At 40.2% G+C, this 18,968-nt stretch overlaps 1 protein-coding gene across 1 annotated transcript in view; it reads right to left on the bottom strand.

The window, feature by feature from the left end:
• Positions 1-18,968, bottom strand: part of Pir (pirin) — an 89,056-nt gene that overhangs the window by 30,629 nt on the left and 39,459 nt on the right. Inside the window, exon 6 of the mRNA XM_050160614.1 lies at positions 3,055-3,139. Within this exon, the coding sequence (XP_050016571.1) occupies positions 3,055-3,139 (85 nt within the window). The remainder of the gene's footprint in view (positions 1-3,054; positions 3,140-18,968) is intronic.

Genomic DNA, 18,968 nt, shown 5'->3' with positions numbered 1-18,968 from the left:
AAGTATTCCAATGCACTACTAACTAAGCACTTTGCCAAGCTCTCTACTTAGTAATAGAACATTAGAATATTTAATCAACTTCAATTAACAGCAAAACAATCCCTTACAGACATGCCAGGGGACAAGTTGAGTATTTAATATAGTGAACAAAAAAAAATCACAATTTCTCTCTCTTTTTTTTTTCTTTTCATTTTCTTTTTTTTTCTTTTTTTTCTTTTTTTCTTTTTTTTTTTTTGAGACAGGCTTTCTCTGTAGCTCTAGAGCCTGTCCTGGAACTAGCTCTGTAGACCAGGCTGACCCCAAACTCACAGACATCTGCCTGCCTCTGCTGGGATTAAAGGCATATGTCACCACCGCCCAGGCACCCTCTCTTTAACAACTCCTCCCAATGTACAATTCTACATGAATTATTCGAGTTTGGGGCTCCTCCCTAACAACAGAGACACTGTAAGAAGTCAGGCTAAGAATTTCAAGACACCTCCCATCATGTGTTTTCTCTAGGCTTTTTCAAATCATTAAAATCATCACAGTGAGTTGGGGATGTGGCTCAGGGATAAAGCATTTGTCTATCATCCATCAAGTTCAGGGTTCAAGCCTCAGTATGGAAAAAGGCGAATACAGAAAGCAATTTCTACTGACGTTTCAAATGCTATCTTAGTTTGCCGCTGTCACTGCAGGTACCGACTTCACTCTGCCTCTACGTCACCGCTCCTCTGACTCGGACTTGCCTTCCTTCATCTACGTAGTCACTGCTGCTGAAATCCAGCATGCCCACCTGGACTTCCCAGACTATCCTCTCATCACGAGCTGGCCTCCATTCCTGGAGCAGTACCTAAGGTGATCAGCTTAAAAAATGGACAGCTGACTTTGGCTCATGGTGTAGAGGTCTGTGACCGGTTGCCCATGCGGCTCCTGGGCTTGTATGAGGTAGTGAGGTCCTGCAACATGGCAAAAATGATTGGCAGAGGAAGCTTCTTGATTTATAGCAGCAAGAAAGAAAGGAAGAAAGGAAGAAAGGAAGAAAGGAAGAAAGGAAGAAAGAAAGAAAGAAAGAAAGAAAGAAAGAAAGAAAGAAAGAAAGAAAGAAAGAAAGAAAGAAAAGAGAATCCAGGACCTCAGTATCCTTCCTTTTCAGGAGTACATCCCCAAAGATTTAACCTCCCCCAGACACAACTTTCTAGGATTGCCCCTTCCCCTCCAGGAGCCACATATGCTGAGGACCAAGCCTTCACTACACAGGTTAAAACCATAGAACACTCCATCTCAAGAGCCTTGGTTTACTCATACTTGCAAAGTCCCCCTGCTTTCTTTTTTTAGACAGTCTCGAGTAGCTCAGGCTGGCCTTGCGTTCACTATGTAGGTGAGATGCCCTTGAACTCCTAAGCCTCCCACTACTGCGTCTACCTTCTGACTACCATGATTACAGGTCTACATTAACACACATGTCACTTTTTTTTGCTGTCATTTTGAGACAGGGTCTCATGTAGACTAGACTGGCCTCAAATTTTCTATGTAGCCAAGGATGACCTTTAACCTGCTTACACTTGCTCAGATTTGGAATTATAAGCGAGCTCCACCATACATATCTGTAAAGTCTCCTTTGCCATGTAACACAGTTTCAGGTCCTGAAAGTTAGTACATAAACATCCTGAGGGAAGAAGGACACTATTCTGCCTACCAGAGTGGTACACTATCCATTGTCTGAAGATAGTTTTGCTATTGATTTGTCTACACCATGAAGAAAAGCTATAAAAGAAGGAAAAGGTTCACTAAATGAAAAAAATTTCATACCATAACAATCTTCATAATTAACACGTCAAACCATGCATTAAAGTACCCAGAAGCAGAGACGCTATGTAGAAAGGTGGAAAAAAGAAACAGTCAGTAGAAAAACAGGTTCTGAAGAGCAGAAGGTATAAGTTTCTTGGAAAAGATTGATATTTTCCTAGAAATGCAAATTTATGTCCTTCGTGATGAATGATAACAATATTGTCGGCACATCAATTCACAGCAAGAAAAATCAGATTGCCTTGCAAGAGATGCTAAAAGTCACCATGCAAAAAAATGAACCCTACTAATTCTTATTTTAGCCAAGATCTAATGGAGAAAATGTGTGGCCAATGCAAAAGAAATGTAGGACTGTCAAAAACTCGACAGATTGGATTCTTTGTAAATGATGCATCGTCAGGCCCAATTCCTGATATCAACTGTCTTCCAAATCACCACTGCATGAAACATCTGTTTTCTGCGAGATTAACACAATCCAACAGAAATGTGCCTAGCCCAAAGGAAAGAACGAGATGGTAAAAATTGATTCTAATGCTATTTATGGGAAAGAATTCCGATAAAACCTGGTAGGGTTCAGGAAGAATGTATCCAGGCTCTCCGTTAACTGTGTTTCCCTTGGGACGCAGGCATTTTCTTGGTATCAGAGGTGGGATGGTAGCAATGCGTGCTTCCATTTCTATCCAATCAGGCTGTTAATGACACCACCAAGTCAACATTAACTTAGACGGCTTATGCCAGAAGCCAAACACAACCCAAACGTCCACGTCAAATCATTTTACCACGAGGAATAACACCATCAAATATGATAAGCTAAACATGCATGGGACACAGCCAATGGACCACACATTTCAAGGGATATTTGGTGTATTAAAGCATCTAAAGAAAATGAATTTAGACAGTTCTTGAAGCTGTAACGGAATTTGACCTAGAAAAAATGGTAACAAAGAAGAGAGATGAGGTAACCTCGATTTAAGCAACTTCATAATAAAATATAAGCTGCATAAGTTGGTACCTAGTATGTCTGAATATAGGCAGCCAATATCACTGAAACTGCAAATAAATAAGTCATTTTGATTATCCAATTAGTTGTGTGTCAGACAGCAGATAGGAAAAGTGTCAAGCTTTTGGATTTTTTCTTTTGGTAATTTAAACATAAAGTTCCCAGAAGACCATGCAGAAGTTTGAATTAACAAGAAAGCAGCTGCTTGGGCTTTGATTTGATTTTTTTTTTCCTGACATGGCTACGAAATTCCAGACCCGTCATACCTTTAGGAATAGGCTGGGAATGCTTAGCTCCTTGGTCCAACTTGAAGTCCAGATATAAGGTAGGTGTGCGTGTGTAAACCTTAGACTGAAAAGAAAAAGGAAACATCAACAGATTTCCAAGAGTAAGTTTCTTTTAAAAATATTTATTGCGTATGTAATGCTCTCTCTCCATCTCTGTCTCTCTCTCTCTCTGTGCATGCATACTTGTGTGTGTACATGCTTGTGTGTGAGAGCACGTGTTTACCACAGCACGTGTGCAGAGGTCAGAGGACAACATTAGGTGTTGGGCCTCATCTTCCACCTTGCTTAAGAAAGGTCTCTCTCTTTTTTTTTTTTTTTTTTTTTTTTTTTTTTTTTTTTNTTTTTTTTTTTTTTTTTTTTTTTTTTTTTTTTTTTGTTACTGTGCTAGATACTCCAGGCTAGCTGGTCCTCAAGCTTCCAGAACATTCTCTTGTGTCCACCTCCCCATGCTAGCACAAGAATGTTTGGATGACTGGCACATGCTACTGTGGCTGGCTGGCTTTTACACGGATTTGGGGATCCAAACTCAAGTTGCCAGGTGCCCATGGCAAGCACCTTTACCTGCTAGACCATTTCCTTGGCCCCAGGATAAGATACCTCCCTTCAGCTGAGCCTTTCTGTAGTAGGCCTGGGCCTGGACCCCTTATATTTACACTTCCTCCTGGCTTTACAATATAAACAGCAAGATAATTTCAATATGTCATTTATCTCCTTACAGCTCCAAGGGCCCAGCATTAGGATTTTTATTACCCTATAATTGTTCCAATTTTGTCATTTTTAGCCTTACAGTTGATATGGAAAGTCATCTCATGCCCAACTGCATGTTTATCTGACCAGACTTGATAAAGCCATTTTCATTTTGAAATTCAAACAAGGGATCTGTATATTACTTTTCCTTATTAGATCCTTTTGCAGTGGGGGGAGCTGGTTGGCCACTGCCGGCTTAACAAAAGCTCAACCCCAAAGTAAAAGAAACATCTTCAGGTTTTCTAGTATAAACAGTGGTTTTCATTTCATTAACAGCTCAGCAGAGACGGTAATTCAATACGATGCCATCCTGAATTGTGGGCACAGATTTAAGTCTAACAGATTAATACTTGCTGTAAACTTTATGATGTCTCATTGCTCACCCAAAGCCCCAGTGACAATTGGATTTTTTTTTACTTAAAAATACATATGAAAGGGAAAGAATGTATAATGCTGAGCTTGGCAAAAGCATGGAGTGACTGGCAGGCTTCATACATGGCTGCCGGGACTACAATTTAGTGCAAACACTTAAAAAAAAATACTTGTTGACATGTAGCTCAGATGAATACATGAGCAACTTTTGACCTAACAATTCCACTCCTAAGTGTATTCCCAGTAGAAATGTTCACCAGAAGATGCATGCAGGAATCTTAATAGCCCCAACCAGGAAATATCAACATCAGGACCACTTTCCACAAATATGTAAGAACAGATTAGATAAAAGGATTATAATGTAATTTAACAGTATAATAAATAAACCTAACCATATGCAACAACTCAGAGGCATCAAATAAGCATAAAATTGAACAAATGAAGGCAGATTCATACCTATAAACTTCAGAACAAGGCAAAATTAGAATATGATGTCAGAAGTCAGGAAAAGTAGTTGAGAAGGTCAACTGGAATTATAACAAGGAACTTCAAACACGAAGAAAAACACCAAGATCCCAGGGGACCTGTAACATTCTGCTGTTTGGTCTGGCTGCTTATTTTATGGATATGTTTACTTGGTAAAAATTCTCCAAGCTGTATTCTTGATTTGGGCACTTTTCTGTATCTAAACATCATGCTCATAAAAAAATCCCCTCATATTAAAAACATACATTTGTAAATACACATAGAGGAGAATCCAGAGTCCAGAAATTTTCAGTACCTTTGATAAGAGTGTGTTTTTGGAGAGCTAATTATGGAAACTGCATAAAGACATTTCTGCTTTTCCCACGTGGAATCTCCAGAACCAGTCCACAATGTCTGTCATACAGCCGGTGTTTAATAGATCTTGATTGAAAGATGTTTCACAATGGAAAATACCAAGTGTAACCATATAGTCATTGACACTACACATAAGAGATTCATTAATATCTTTACCTATATGTAGCCACCTGCCTGTCTTCAGGACAAATGAATTTGGTATGGTCAAAGAATATGTTTATGCATCAAATTAGAATTAACGAGTCATGAGAACAAAGGATTTTTCTCTCTTTCTCTCCGGTGAATGTCTCTTATAGAGCCTCGGGCTTTCAGATGTTCTGGTTTTACATGGTGTGGAAGGTCAAACTCCATTCGTTCAGCTTCAAAGACTGGAAGGACAAATTCCCCTCTACACACCTAAATGAAACCAGGAAGCCCCGTGACATTGAGTGCAACTTGAAGCTACAGATTTACAACCAATCTGAAGAGTGTGATGCAGACATGAAACAAGGGAAGCACACGAGGGACACCAGGGTCATTAGGTGTGTGAGGCACCATCTGGAAAGAGGCCGTTTTCAGCCCAAAAGACTGCTAAAGTTACCTCTTAAGAGATCAAGGGTGAAGTTCGCATCATATCAGATGGCTCCACTGCGCAGGCAGTACTCAATGAACTCTTTCAAAAGTTCCTAGTTTAAGTAACTTTTCCCAACCCTGCCTCGGTAGCAGATCTGGTAGCCCTACACAACCTACCGCAAGGAGATGAATCACAAAGAGATGCTTGGCTCAATTTTCACTAGCATGCTCCCAAAATGTGGGCATCTTGAGCTGGGAGGCAGGGTTGTTTAGTATTGCTTTGCCCTGGTCATTGGCAAAGTGTGGATCTTCTTTGGGTTGAATTCACCCATCAGAGAACCTTATGGGGAGACTTGGCTGGAGTTTACGTCTATTCAGGGCTTAAAGTTCACCACTAGAAAATAAATATCCTTTTCCATACTGTAACTGTTAAATTTCCCTCTCGGATTTTGGAATTAGGGCTGCAGAGAAGAGAGAATGTGGCTGGGATGAGGAATGGTAACTAGAGGTGCGGGCAGTTATGGAGCCACTGGCTAACATGCTGGGTTCTCACCGTCAAGTTTACTCAGTAGCATTGCCCTGAGTAATCGGCCGTCTCATTTTCATTCTTCCTGACTCTAGCATTGCAATGTAATCCATTCAACAAGAAAACAGCAATTTACCTCTCCAAAATGCAACTACACAGATACATGCAAACATGAACACACACACACACACACACACACACACACACACACACACACACACACACAGTGTTTTGTATTCACTATATGGATTCATTTGAAAATTCTGAATAGGAGCCAGGGAGGCTTTGCAAAGCCACACACATCCTATTACTTTACAGTGAGGAAAGGACTAAAGGAAAATTTCGTATTCATTCTAGAGGTGCTTCTGGCAATTCTAAAATGCAATTTCCATTCTAAAAGTCTTTCATGTTGAAAATTGGATAAAGAATATCAATATAACACTGTGAACAACTAATTGCCCATTCACCCAAACTTAAATGCGTACTTTTAATTCTATAATTCCCATGAGTGTGTATATGTACCCATATATATCCATACAGAGAGGGGTGTGTGTGTGTGTGTGTTGAAAGCAAGTAGTCCTGTTTTTTAATGTCTCGTCTCTCTGGAAACTCAGTTAAAAGAGCAAATGTAAATTGTGTTTTCTCAGCTTCAAGACAGTAACACCAACCTCAAATGCACTTTAAGAAAATCACATTTACTGTTTTTGTTACACACTAATAGGCTGATTGTGTCCTTATGTTCTGGTTTGTGGATTTTTATGTGCAACACCGAAACATAAATAATTACTAAAAGTATTGAGAACTCAACTAGATCATATTCTCTCTCTCTAATTAAAATTAGACTATTTGTCGTGTGACTTCAGTAGAAATAAGATAAACTAGTCTGTGAAAAACTGCATAAAATCCCTGAACAAACTTCATCAGGAACACAGCAAATGCGCTTCAAGTCAGCAGTGAAATTGTTCGCTTTTACATCTTTTTTTTTTCCTGCATGGTTTCGATTACCAGTGCCCAGTAAAGCACAGAAATCCAAAGCTATTCCTCCTCTTCTGTTCTTTTCATTTCATAATTCTCAGTTGAAAATGTTTGCAAAATGTTTAGCCTTGTATCATTTAAAATCTTATTGTTCAAGAGTCAAGCAAGGAAGCTTCTAGAACATAAGCAATATATCTTAAGAGGTTAAGGGTGAATTTTCCTAACCTACAACAGGGGTACTGCCAATTCGGAGGGGTGGTCTTCTCTCTATATATAAACATGACAGAACTAAATCCCTAATGAGACTCAGGCAATGCTCCTATAATGAGTCCTAAATAACCAAGACAAAACAAGGCCTGTTAAACCACTTCCTTCCAAAACCCAACTACTTTCATTTTCCATCCTTCAAAGACTTCGCACTTAGCCCTGGCTTTTGGTATCATACCCTTGTCAGGCTGACTTCCTTCCCCTACTTTTATTTATAAATCTGATCTTAATTAGGAGATGGAAATTACTCCCATATGGAAGCCATGTGTTTAAAAACATTTTCCCAGGACAGGGCGAGTGCTACGTCTCTCTCTGTGAGTGTGGCAAAGTAGCTTCCATTTCCCCACCGTTTCTTCCAGATTTGATGGCTATCCATTCCTGAATGTTCGTCCCCCTCCCACCATGCTGTCTGGGGGATCTAACGTCACATGAGAAAGCTGTAATAAATGTGCTCACAATTCTTTCAGGGAACTGTCTTGTGAGTTTTCAAAAGAACGCATCAAATGTATCAATCAGACCATAATAGCTCAAGAAAGTGAATTATTCTAAGTATCTGCATGAGGGACTATCATTCTCCAACATTATGTAAGAGAAGCAAGCAGAATTGTTACTGTCCTAGGCTCTCATCATCCTCTTGGGCCATCCTCCTAGTGCTGGCTATGGTGTTTTGTGTGTTGTATGTGCATGGCATTGCTGGCTTATCATGAATGTTATTGTATATAAACCTCTAACCACATTTCTGACTGTTTCCTTTACGGAAATTATGGGTCTTCAAAGCTTAAAGAAAATCATCAACATAATTATCTAGACATCTTTTTTTCTTTCTTTTCTTTCTTTTTTTTTTTTTCCTGAAAATATACACTGCTAGTCAGTGTCTTCTCTAGGTTCGGTAATTTTGCTACTCTCCAGAGCAGTTTTGAAGCTCTATACTTTTCCCATCTAATCTGCTATTAGAGTATTATATATACTAACAAATGTCCTGTTTGTACATTTATATTTTTCCCTCATTATAAACACACAGAAGAATTAATTGCTGAAGAAAAACATAAAAAAAAACTAACCTGCCTAAAAACTTTTGAAGTGTATGTGTGTAACTTAGAAAAAACAAGCTTAATGGTAATCTCTCTAAAGCACAAATATATATATGTACATATATATAATATATATTAATATCATTGGGGCAAAGCATTATTTCTTTCATTTCTTATAGTAACTGGCTTACTTTCAACTAAATCATCTTTTGTCGTCACTTGGAAGCACCTGTAAAAACAGCACCCATTTCATTAAACACTAAGTGGCTTAAGAGTAATTTAAAATGGCAGAAATTGCTATCACCACACTCTTTCAATTTGACAATTGGTTTGGATGATATGATCAATTTAACAAGGACTACTAAGCATTGTTAATATAAGAATAACTAAACGTATTGAACATATACTCTGTATGTGTGCGTACATATTTTTCTTTTCATCAACGGAGCAGCAGGCACTATATTAGGGTTTTCATGTATATGAGGCAGGCCACTTGTACTTCTCTTTTTAAAGAAAAACATTTTGCAGATTTATTTATTTTACTTTATTTCTGTGCACTTCTTGTGCACCTTGTATCCGAAAAGGTCAAAAGAGAGAATTGGGTTCCCTGGAACTAGAATCAAACTTGGGCCTTCTGCAAGAGCAGCCAGTGCTCTTAACTGATGAGCCATCTCTCCAGCCCCATATTTCCCTTTGAACAAACTGTGTAGTCATGAATATATTGTTTTCTCGGGCTAACCTGTTAATTCCTTCTTTCAAAAATACTAATTGAGGACCTATAACATTCTCTCTTTCTCTCTTCTTTACCCTCTCTCTCCTCTCATTGCTGCTAAGGATCAAACTCAGAGCCTTGTACACACTAGGCAAGCTCTCCAGCATGGAGCTACATCCTGAAATGATAATCTATAATATTTTTATGATTATTAAATTTCTACATATACTTGGCTCAATCTTGGATAGATTCTTTTTCTGCGGGCAACATGGAGACATCTCAGTGGGGAAGTCCAAGTGTGACTCTCCTAGCTCAGGCACCTAAGTAACAGAAGATCACTTAGAATACAAGGAGCTTGTAGAATCTTCTAGTATCTCTCTCTCATGGCTATCCAAGCTCCTCAGTTTTCTTCCAGCCATTTTCTCTCCCTGTCTCCACGTGGAGATCCATACTTTTAAGGTTTGAGGAAATGATAAGTAGATTTTTCCATCTTATTTAAAACAAACTCCCAACTCATTGTTTAACAAAATGATGTCTTCTGTCTCCAATCCAAAAAGCACTCTGATTTCTGAATTCTTGATTGTACAATTCTGGATACAAAGCAGCAAAGATTAGTTTCCATCCTCACTGCCAAAATACTGTGGGGAGGACTAAAACCCTGCAGTCTTAGTTGACATATACATGACGTGCTACATAGAAAGAAGACTAGAAACTCTTTGTCTATGCACCACTGTCTCTGCAGGATGGGAATTGGGGATGACCAGAAAGCAATCTAACCTCTATCAACAATAGAGGATTCTAGACAGGTTTAAGCATCAAGCTTCTTAACTGTGTGAGAATGTGGGAAATAGTGAAATTTTCCTTTGCTGTAGTCTACATAACATTATCTTCCAATCAGCCCTTCCTTTAATCAACAGCAGCGCTCTATCTCTTCTCCTCACCTTTTGTTTCTGGGAAGGGGAGTGCAGAGAGGACAACTAAAGGGACCGAGAACGAAGATGTTGATGAAACTCATAGACCTGCAAGTTAACCAGGGACAGGTGGTTCCCTGTGAAACTGGAGTTCGAGTTCTTCACTCTTGCAGTCAGCAGCCTTCCCCCAAAGATACAGATGTCCCAGTATTGTGGAAATTTAATCCCAGACAAAGAGCAAAAATAAAGCTCCATTATCTGAAAAAAATAATCCGCAGCCCAATAAAAGTAACAATATAAAGAAACCACAAATGGCTCCTATGGCTGCCAACAAGAAGACTTCCTATTCTGTCTCCAGTCCAGAGGCAATATGTTCCAAAATTGAGTCAGCAAGTTTATTATCCGATGCTAAAATATTCCTTAGGGGGCACTATGATATTTCTTTAATCTGTACTAGCTCCATTTGGTATTTACTAAAATATTTTAAGAGTTCTTGCAAGAAAGTGCATCAAGATCTAACATGGGAAACTATTTGGCAGAGATAAGCTTTCATCTAGCTAGGGAACTAATACCTTTGTGTAGATAAGATCCCTCATTGTAAGATAAAGAGGAAATGCATCATGGCGCAAGCCTCTCCTCTGTGATTGTTTGCAGGACATTCAGACACAGATGGCCAGGAGTGGGGGCACATGCAGAAATCTGCCCAAAGCTACCATTTGGGTATAGAAGGAGAGAGATCTTTAGTTTTAGGCTTTGCTCCATTAAAAATTAGTAAAAAGTAGAGTCATGCCCGACAAATTCATGCACAAGGGTTGAATGGTGTGAGAGGGAGGAAGACGTTCACATAAAATGAGGCAAAATGCAGGAACCATGATTTGGGGTCAAGTCCCTTTTTCGCAATGAGCTGTGTGATCTTGGGGAACACTTTGTGCCTGGCTGGATTACAACTTTGTCATCCACAAAGTAATGAAATTTGAGAACTGATTTCATGGGTTTATTTTTGCCTGGCATTTGGAGTCAAATGAAGAGTACAGAAGTAGGGGATTAGATTGGACTTGGCTGGCTTGGAGAAGCATCGAACTAAATCAGGAATTTTAGATTGGCTGCCATAAGACGCTCATTCAAATTCTCTAGCACTCTATTACAACAATGGGAAAGCTGAATGAATGGACATGGTCCTATTTGGCTATCACACAAATGGGGCAGCAATGACCCCCCCCCATACATTGGACTAAAATAACCTCCCATGTTGTAAACTAAGACCAATATCCACTTGTGCCAAACTCAAATAGCTTTAAAGGTGCTCTGAATAAGCATGTGCAGTCATCTGGAACCTAGCTATTTTATGTGCAGCACAACTATCCCCGATATCTGCTGTCCAAAGTGTGCCCGACAACTGCCAGCTGGTAGCAAGACCAACCATGTACCTTTAGTGCTAAAAGCTCCAAACTGCTGTAGAACTTCAGCTCTAAATGCTCTGCCCAACTGAAGAGTGACATCACTTACCCACATAAGTTCCCTTTCTGTTTTTCATCACTTACCCAGGAAATCTCTTGTTCTGTTTCCTTTCTAGGTGATGGCCTCATGCCACTGTCCCTGGAAAGTTTCAAACTGGAAGGGACTTTCCAAAGAACATAAGTTAAATCAAGATTAAAAGAGCTGACAACATAAAGTAGTCAGAATATAGCCCAATACAATTGTCACTTAGCCACTTCCAGATATTGACCACAGGAAATGTGGCAGACTATAATGAGTGTTAAAATGTTCATATCCCTTGAGCTTTTGATGGTTCTAATAAAAGGTCCCAAGTAAAGATTTACACCCCAAGAAAAATGATTAGTTATTGTAGCATTGCTTATGACAAGAAACATTTATATGTGATTTTTTTAAAGTATCAAGAAGAGGTTCAGAGAGTAAGGACATACATGTATAGTATATTACTCAAATATTAAACTTGATATGACATTCTTAAAAGTGAAGAGGTGGCTGATAACATTATTTGTCAAGTCTTTTCTTGTTTAAAAAAGTTTCCATACAATATATTTTGATCATATTCTTCCCCCTCCTTTAACTTCTCCTAGATCCTCTCCAACCTCCCTACCCACCCAACTTCATCATAATTTTTCTCTATAGCAAAAAGAAAATAACAAAAAATCAAAACAAAAGACAATAAGACAGAAAATACCAAAATAAACAAACAAAAAAGCACATCCAAAAAATATGGAACCATCTCCTTCGTGTTAGCCAGCTATTCCTAGGTACATGGCCTGCCAATCGACTGAAGTAAATAGATTTCTCCTTTCCCAGCAGCTATTAAATGCAATTAGCTTCTTGGTAAGGGTTTAAAAAATAAGAAATTTTTAAGATGCAGGCTACTTTCATTATGAGCTCTGATTTAGACCTTTGTGCTTCATAAGCACATTAAGGTGTTAGCCATTTTCATTTCACTTGCCAAAAAAGTTCTAGAGCTTTCAGTCAATAAAATCTGTCACCAGGTCACGCCTTGTGATAAGGAATGTGGGAGCAGAAAGATACAGACAAGAGGAAAGGAAGCCAACCTTTAGTAAGTACACTCTGTGCTGCTACATTCAAATAACTCAGAGACTACATAATAGCATTTCCATTTGGTAGATGAAGAAATAAAGGCTGAAAATCATTTCAAATAATCTTTCCTGGGTTAAAGATACTAAAATGGCAGAAGTGAGGTCTGAAAACACAGTCCATACTCTTCTGTGTCTATCATACCGTTGGCAGAATGGCTCTATAATTCTAGGTATAGTTTTGATAATGCAACAATCCCATTTTCCACGTGTGGTAGGACTCCCTAGAATCCTTCCAGCCACCCAAACTGGGGTACATGATTCCCATCTATCAATGAGAACTTCTCATACTGTATTATTTGGTTATAATCAATGGAGGAGGGGAAGTAATAAAGCCCCTGACGTCTTGGACTCAAGCCATCCAGTCTTATGCACATTTGACTGGAAAAGAAGACAAAGTTTACATCCCCATCCACTCGCCTCCACAGCCTGTCTTAACTCATTCTAAATTGGGAAGGGAAAGAAAACAAGTACCCTCGTTGGGTCTTTTCAGTCCTCTCTGTTTGATATCTATCAAATCCCAGGCCCTCCTTAAAGCACTTCTTTTACCTGGCTGTCGAAGACTCTGTCAGATACAGCGAGTACAAATGTCTAGTGATGCTCACCAGAAAACCTTGCTCAAACCCACTTTTAGACTGATAAGTACCAGATGGCCTCAAATCAGTATCTCAGCCAAGTTTTGTTAGTTAGTCCATGACATTCAAAGTCTCCCATGATAGAAAATGATGTTGGCAAGTATTGATTTCTGAAACTCAGATACACCACTGCCATGAAGGGAGGCTAATTGGGGGAAGGGGGAATCCAAAAAGACATAACTGGCAGAAAGCTCACTGGTGAGGATGGAATGAGACAGTCTGTAAGACCCTCTAAAGGACTAGAGATGGAGCTCGGTCGACAGAGTGCTTGTTTAGCAAAAACAAAATTCTAGCATAGCATAAAACCGGGTGTAGAGGTGGAGACCAGTAATCCAAACACGCAGAAAGCAGTGTGGGGGATCAGGAGCTTGAGGTTGTCTTTGGTTGTGTGGGGAATTCAAGTTCAGTACAGAAGCCTTGGCCTCAAAAAAAAAAAAAAAAAGAAAGAAAGAAAGAAAGGAAAAAAAGAAAAGAGAGGGGGAGGGGGGAGGAGAGGAGAACGGAAGAAGAGAACAGGAAAGAAAAGAAGAAAAGCTGGTACCAAAATGGTGGGAAGGCAGAAAAAGGACTGCTATTTTCGTCCTCCTTTTTACAACCTAGTTCTTCCTCTTTCTTGGGGAACACTCGTTTGTAATTAGAGATTCATGGAAGAAGGTCAGGATGATGAAGCCAACATTCATGGCATAGAGTAAAGAGGAGACGAAAATGAACCAGACTCAGGTGTTTGAAGGCTGGAGAGGAAAGAGTCTGGCTGCAGACCTCAGATTGCCTTCTCTTTAAAAAGAAACATTGAGATCTTGAGTTACTGTTTATGGTTGGTCCAAGAAAAAAAAAAAACCCTTCTGCGCATCATAATGCTAATCCTGACTGTTTATATGGAAAGAGAACAGGGGACTTTTAATATTTCAAGAGAACGGTGAACTTTCATTGTTCTCATCCCCAATGACCCTGGACAAGCTAGACATCAATCAACTTATGCTGTACCCCGTGTGGAATAGCTCTACTCTCAACATGAAAGACTCATACACATAAAAGCAAATTGCCCAGGAAGCAAAAGATTATAATGCAACCTTGCTTTCATGCTTAAAACAACAAACGTGTGTTCTGAGCATTAGTTTAACCCTGTCTCACATGTGGTACAGAGGCACCCTTCATTGTGCTGCCCCATCCTTCCTGTGTATGAAAGCAAGGATGCCACATGTGTGTCTTCATGTTTGTGTGTGTGTGCTTCCAAGTTTGCGAGGGTGTGGATGTCTAAGCATGCATGCGGAGGTCAGAGGTCAACACTGGGTGTCTTCCTTAACTGCCTCCCACATTATTTTGTGAGACAGGGGGGTCTCCCTGAAACTAGAGCTCACTAATCCAGCTAAATTGGCTGACCAGCAAATCCCGTGGATCCTCCTGCCTCTGCCTTCTCAGTGCTGGGATTAAAGGTGCATTTCTTTTGAAGATCCATTTTTATTGGGGGAAGGTGTTATACAATCCCCCTGGAGCTGGATTTGCAAGTGGTTACAAGCCTCCCAACATGGGTACTGGGAACTGAACCCCTGCAAGAGGAGTATGGACTCGTAACTGCCCTGCCACCTCTCGAGCCCCACGCCCAGTTTGTTTGTTTTGAGTACTTGGAGATCAAACTCAGGTCCTTTGGCTTGCCCAGCAAGCACTTTAACACCTGAGCTATCTCCCCAGCCCCTCCCATACTTGTCTGCCAGGACAGCATTCTCTTTTTGACTTTGCCCTGCCTTGCTTGACCCTTACATTGGTCTGAGCCCCCTACTCTGCATTCCCATAAACTCTAGTCACGAGTCTGCAAGAGCATCACAGTAGACTCACTCATCTCAGCAGTAGACGTGTCTGGCCCATCCAGTGCGTCCTTCCAGCTCCTTGACTTTGACACCTTTCCCTGTCTCCCAGCACCTTCACAAGGCTTGTACAGTAGCCCATAGCACATGCTAGCTGAGAGCTTGGTGTATTTTTCTGGGGAATCCTTTTTCATTTCCCATGGATAATTTTGGAAGACCTTCCAGGAATGGCAGGTGTGTTCTTTTTCCTCCTCTCATTTTTCTAAGCTAAAAGAACACCCACCCCTGGATCTGCAGTCGATACTGAAAAGGACTCCCTGTTGGTTTTACAACCACAACATGCTCCTCTTCATAAAAATACAATAGCAAATTCAGTGCTTTACAGCGCATTGGAGCTGGATTTTTAAAACATTTGAAGTGCTTATTCCTGATCCATAGTAGTAATTGTTAAGACTGATTAAGGTATAAACAACGTATCATTAAAGTCTAATGCTTCAAGAAAACAGCATTCTGTCTGGCACTGAATTTGACTGATCACATTTAGTCAATCAATCGACAATGTACTCTGATCAAAATAAAATGCTATGCTCATAACTATTCACTTAGCTTTATATAGTAGCATACACCTCAGCTTTTAAAGCATCATGCAGGAGCCTGAAAACAACTTTTCAAAGCTGCCCTGTATTTTTTGACTATAGTTGAAAAATATTTAATATGCTCCTGAGGAAAGACTTATTACATCCTAAAAATACAAGCCTTGACAGCGATAGGAATGAGTACAATGATATGATCACATATCCACTCACCTTTATGAGTGAGTGGATATCTTGGTTCTTCATAGCATTTATTAGGCTTCTAGCCTAAATTTCCTTACAACTTTATAATCCTCCCCAGTAGGACCAAGGACATATGAATGGTTCGGAATGTAACTTCTGGCTTAAAATGCACCTATCTATTCTTCCATTGCTGGCGGAACAGGGCTTGTCAACACTGGTGGAATGCACTTGCTAGGTCATTAGGTCAGCAGGGGCATCTTGAAGAAATAAGAACATCTGGCACCCTTAGTGCACACCAACAATGGTATTTCTGGGGTGAGTGGGCTGCCCTGGGCAAGAGTAACCTTTTGTACAGCTGATTTGAACAGATCTTGAGCACTTGTTTATTTGAACATTCCTAACTCCACATGGTGTGCCAACTATGGCTGCCTACCATAAGTCAAGTTCTTTGAAGTCGCTGGGTGCATTTCTTTGGTGTCCTCTTATTAACTAAAAATACCAGCAGCCTAGTTTTGCCTATTCTCCACACCAAATCAAAGTCAAGTGTTCATTGTCTGTGGAGTGAGGATGAGCATCAGCAGGGACCACCTGACTACTTTGAGCTACTTCTATGGAAAAAAAAAACAACATAGCTTCATGGTATCAGAAATGAAACAGGCCTATACAGAGATGCTGAGGATCACATCGAGGTCAGTTATTCAAACTCTGAGTGTGACCTGTATTGTATTGGTAAATTGTCGTGTACTGTTGGAAGCCACTGAGAAACTGGGACTTGGGGCTGCCTTTCCCCAACTTCAGATCCACGCAAGTCATGTCAAGTGCCCTCCAATCTTGCCTCCTCTTGAGTCAGGCTGGTCCACTGCTCTGTCATGGGGAGAGGGAAAAACTGCAAGCAGCTGAGGGTATTAAAATCGCTGTGTCTCTGAGTAGAGCTAGGAGTGAGATGATCTCCAACAGAGGTTGCTGTTGTTTATTCCACGATATGTAAGTGTCTACAGTGGGAAAGAGAAGTCAAAAAATTCAACCACGAGATCCTCATCCGTGGAGAGAAAACTCAATCTAGAATCCAGTCAGGTTGTGCTGGATTTTGCGAGCACCCAATTCAATGATGTTAGCCCTGTGTCGCTCTTTGTTCTTTTACTCAGAAGCCTCACCTAAAGGGAGACTTCACTGCTGGAGACTCTATGGAGAACTCCAGTTGACTACCTCAATGGAGCTTTTTGTTCTCAATTTCGGTTGTTTCGACTCCCCAATCAATTTGATTATGTTTTGCTGTTTGTCTGTCTGTCTGTCTATCTATCTATCTATCTATCTATCTATCTATCTATCTATCTATCTATCTATCTATCTATCTATCTATTTTTCTGTACTGGCTGACTTTGTGTGTCAACCTGACACAAGCTAGAGTCATCAGAGAGGAAGGAGCCTCAGCTGAGGAAATGCCTCCATGAGATCCAGCTGTAGGGCATTTTCTCATTTAGTGATCAATGGGGGAGGGCCCAGCCCATGGTGGGTGGTGCCATCCCTGAGCTGGTGGCCCTGGGTTCTATAAGAAAGCAGACCGAGCAAGCCAGGGGAGGCAAGCCAGTAAGCAGCACCCCTGTAAGACCTCTATCTACATCAGCTCCTGCCTTCAGGTTCCTGGCCCGTTTGAACTCCTACCCTGACTTCTTTTAATGGTGAACAATAATGTGGAAACGTAAACTGAATAAAATATTTCCTCCTCAACTTGTTTTATGGTCATGGTATTTCACTAAAACAATAGAAATCCTAACTAAGACACTGTCTGTCTGTCTGTCTGTCTATCTATCTATCTATCTATCTATCTATCTATCTATCTATCTATCTATTTATCTATCCATCCATCTATCCATAACTATCAGTTAATCCATAGATCTCTTGTTATTTGTTTTTTCTTTAGTTTGATAAATAAACTCACTCATTCAAAACTAACTCATTCATTCACTTAATAAACTCATTCATTCAGAACCAAAAATATGGGCATCATAGAACATTCTCCCAACCATATAGAACATTAGGAGAAAAGGATACAGAACCATATATACAATTAATGTTAGCCTTAGAAACAACGCAGTCATAGTCAAACTTACTTGTAAATTTCCCTTCATTCCAATATTTCAGATCATCTCCTCTCTTCCCTTTCACAATCCCACCAACACCCGGTTGGCTATATAACCCCGATTACTGTCCCAAGTAGTTTTCCATTTTTCTCTCTTAGCTCCCACTTATTTTTGGTGTGTTTTCACATGAGTGCCCTCATGTGGGGGAGGTGCACATGCAAATGTGTGTTTCTGGAGGTCAGAGGTCAATCTCAGGTGTCACCCCTCTTCAGCTATCATCTACCTGATTTCTAGAGACAGAATCTCTCCCTGGGTCACAAGGTTTGCCAAATAGACCTGGTTCGCTCACCAATGAGACCCAGGGATTAGTCTGTCTCCACCTCTCCACCTCCCAGTTCCGGAATTACAGGAATGTAACACTCTACCTAGTCTTTTTAAGAGGGGTTTTGGGTTGAATTTAGGTTCTCATGCTTGCATTGCAAGCACATTACCTATTCAGTTATTTTCGCGGGCTATAGCTCAGCTTTTCATACAAACCACTGTGAGTCCCCAACTCCTAGCCCTTCTGTTTCCTTCACTCTCTTTTTCTACCCACCCAAGCAGAATTAATCCTCCTTTCTCTCACTAATCAGGAAACTGTTTTTTATTTGTTTGGTGTTTTTTTTTGGGGGGGGGGGGAGTTGTTTGTTTGTTTGTTTTTTAGACAGGGTTTCTTTTCTCTGTGAAGCTTTGACTCTCCTGGAACTCGCTCTGTAGACCAGGTTAACCTCGAACTCACTGAGATCAACTTTTATATATGGCCTCTTTATTGTTTTCCCATGTAATATTACACTTCTGTTATTGCTGGCTCCTTTTTACACCGTATTCTGGGAGCTCTGGTGAGGCAAGTGGTCACATGTCATTCACGTCATAAGCAATGTCCGCAAAACAGGTACCTAACGGCTGAATGGAGATCCTAGAGAAATGGAAGACGTAAATAAAATGTCCCGAACTTTGCCGAGTTGTGAAGATAGGACAGCTGTGTGGATCTGTACAGAAGAGTCTTCTCGACTGTGACCGCTGGGAG

This window comes from Alexandromys fortis, unplaced genomic scaffold (genome assembly GCF_014885135.2).
Source record: "Alexandromys fortis isolate MF-2015 unplaced genomic scaffold, M_Fortis_MF-2015_v1.1 scaffold_120, whole genome shotgun sequence".
Lineage (NCBI taxonomy): Eukaryota > Metazoa > Chordata > Mammalia > Rodentia > Cricetidae > Alexandromys > Alexandromys fortis.
This window is presented reverse-complemented; position numbering and strand designations above follow the sequence as displayed.